This window comes from Verticillium dahliae, genomic scaffold (assembly GCF_000150675.1).
Source record: "Verticillium dahliae VdLs.17 supercont1.9 genomic scaffold, whole genome shotgun sequence".
NCBI classification, from domain to species: domain Eukaryota; kingdom Fungi; phylum Ascomycota; class Sordariomycetes; order Glomerellales; family Plectosphaerellaceae; genus Verticillium; species Verticillium dahliae.
Window position 1 is genome coordinate 79,707 of NW_009276929.1, and position 2,685 is coordinate 82,391.

A 2,685-nucleotide genomic window follows, 5' to 3' on the forward strand; every position below is an offset into this window, starting at 1 on the left:
GGGTGTTTCTTCCCTTAGTTTTCGGCTCAAAGGAATGACTCCCCGCTGTGACCTAGATTGTTACTTCGAGCGCCGTGAGGGCCCAGGCATGCAAACTCCATGGTTGCCCCACGGCGTAGTATACAGGTCCCGTGCCTCTTGGACACAGGTTCTGGTTTCCCGTATATCTCCCATCCACCCAGCCCGCCCACGAGTAAAAGGAGGATGTCCCCGTAATCCCCCCTCGCGCGAGCAGATGGGGTGTGGAAACCCTCTAAGTTAGATCAAGGATAATAAAAGCAAATGACAATAAAGCCCCTGGTAGCTCTCATGGTATAAATGGTAGCCGAAGAAATGAGAAGATATGGGGGGGGGGGGTGGTGGGCGGTGGTGAGGATGAAGGCTTGAAAACAGAAAGGAAAATAAAAATATCAATGAGGGCGGTAGCCTCCGTGGTATCATAGAAGATGGATTGGAGTTTGTTTGGGTTCTCGTCCTTTGAACAAAGTCTTTGGTCTGCACCCTATTTTTTTTTCTCTTCCGCCGTGTTTCGTATTCGTATCCCGTTTCGGTCAGGAATATATTCTTGCTTTTCGTATTTTACGCTTCCCATCTGATGCTCCCCGCGGCGTATCGCTTACTTACGATTGCCTTCTCTTTGTAGGTGAGGTAGATGGTCAACTCAAGAGTGCTCTGGCCTCGTAGCTCGACGCTTCATGCCGTCTTGACGTCCCCAACCGGCACATGTGCCTCCGGCAGCACCGAGCCCTCATCCTTGCGCTTGCTGCCGAGACGATCACACCACTCCTCGGCGCTGACAATGGTTCCGTCAATGACGCCGCTGACCTGGGTGATCATGTCAAGGCCCTCCTTGGCCAGGACAAGCACCCTGTTGGCGCCCTCGCGTGTTATCTCCTCCTGCTGCCTCTCGCCTCCCTCCTGGTTCTGCTGCTGCTCGACCATGCTCGCATAGCGGAAGCGCTGCGGCAGGCTGGTGATCTGTCGGTGGACCAAGACCCGTGCGTTCTCGGGAAGCGCTCCGCCGGCGTACTTGGACACGGTTTCGATGGCGGCCTGCAAGTTCTTGAGGATATCGGCCTTGAGAGCCGTGATCCTAGCGGCGAGAACAGTGGGGTCTTCCTGGTGTTCCGTATCATTGGAGGTACGGCCATCGACTTCCATAGTCTCAACGTCAGGCGACTGCTCGGCCTTGACTTCCTGGCCGGGGCCCGCAGCCTTGTCATACTGTTCAAGTGTCGTCTTGAGATGGCCGACGACGCCGCCAATGTGGTCGTTGGCCAGTCGGAGCCATCGCAGGCAGTACTTCAGGCTTCGGAGGCTTTCCTTGCTCATTGACACGGCTAGACCAGACGTTGAGATGACCAGACGGGACTTGCGCGCCTCAGCTGCGCTACCCCTCTGAGCATTCTGCTTGTCATCTTCGGTGTAGGCTGGAGAGCGAGACTCGTCGTAAGCGGGGAGTGTATCAATGGTGCTGGCCCTCGACAGGCGTCTGTCATGTTTGAAAAGGTACGAGTCGCGGTTCGATTCCTGTTCGGCAACAGCAGCGGCGGCAAGGATATGCGCAGCGGGATCCACGACAACGCCAACCATGTCGTCGCCCCTGACCTTCCTCCTCTTATTTGAGCTACCCTGCCCAGCCTCAAGGTCCGAAGGCCGGCGACCTTCACCCAGGAACCACCTGACTCCACCCTCGACGCCAGTAACGCGGCCCACCGGATCCAACCGTATTCGCAATGGGCGTGAGGTAGCCTTCGACGTACTCGGCGCTCGTCTTGAAGCGAGGCGAGAAGTTCTTGGAGTTGTTGTAAGCCGAGGTGGCACCTTCGATGGTGGTCGCAAGCAAAGGGTGAGATGTTGTGAGGAGCGAGAAGAGCGGCTCTTGTTGAGGTGACTGGGTGTTTGTGCTCGAACGCGCCGCGAGCGACAGGGCTGGCGACCCTGTAGGAAGGGGGGTGCTCCTAGTAGGGGGGGAGTTGACAAAGTCTGGGGAAACGTGTGTTAGTTGAATGGCCAAGCCAGCAAGCATTTCAATGTCGCTCACCTGCTCTGAGATCTCCCAAGGCTTCAGCTGCCAGCCGCACTTCTGGGTCGTCCAGGCTGACGCTGACGCTTCGCGCGTCATACAACCTGTCAGGCGAGGTGCCAGTGTGACTGTTGCCGGCGCTGGAGGTGGTGTCCACATCCATCTTGGCGGGAGACTGGACAGCCTGCTGGACATGGCTCGGGGTGTAGTAGGTTGTGAACGGATTCATGCTCGGCCAGTGCGTGATGGCGGGCGCCGCAGGTTCCTGGGGGGCAGGCGCCGTCTTTGTGGTTGCACTGGATGAGATTGAAGTCGAGGTTGACGGCCGCGAAGTCGGGATCGGGGGAGGGTTACGGGAGGGCGGGGGCGGGCCGGTCAGGGACGATAGCGAGGGCAGCTTGTTCGACGCGGGATCATGGTGAACGGCAGCTGGCGGTAGGATGGGTGGCAGGAGTTCGGCGCGGGATTGCGGGTGGTTCTGATAGCTCGGAGGCGCATAGGACGGCGGTGAGGAGAGGTCGCGCGTCGGATCGAAGCGGTTCTGTTTAGAGGAGGGCCGTTGCCGTTCGCCAGGCCGTGGCAGCATATGATTAGGATCCATTGAAGGTCGAGGGCCGTCCATGTCGCAACCACTAAAGTGTGTCTCTGTCGAGAAATGC

General features: G+C 58.1%; 1 protein-coding gene across 1 annotated transcript; it reads right to left on the minus strand.

The window, feature by feature from the left end:
- Positions 1 to 693: 693 nt before the first annotated feature.
- Positions 694 to 2,627, minus strand: VDAG_04984 (uncharacterized protein; the record flags this gene model as incomplete). Its single annotated transcript, XM_009654720.1, has 3 exons — positions 694 to 1,681; positions 1,764 to 1,941; positions 2,045 to 2,627. The coding sequence occupies 3 exons, from the start codon at positions 2,625 to 2,627 to the stop codon at positions 694 to 696; spliced, it is 1,749 nt and encodes a 582-aa protein (XP_009653015.1).
- Between the last annotated feature and the right edge of the window lie 58 nt (positions 2,628 to 2,685).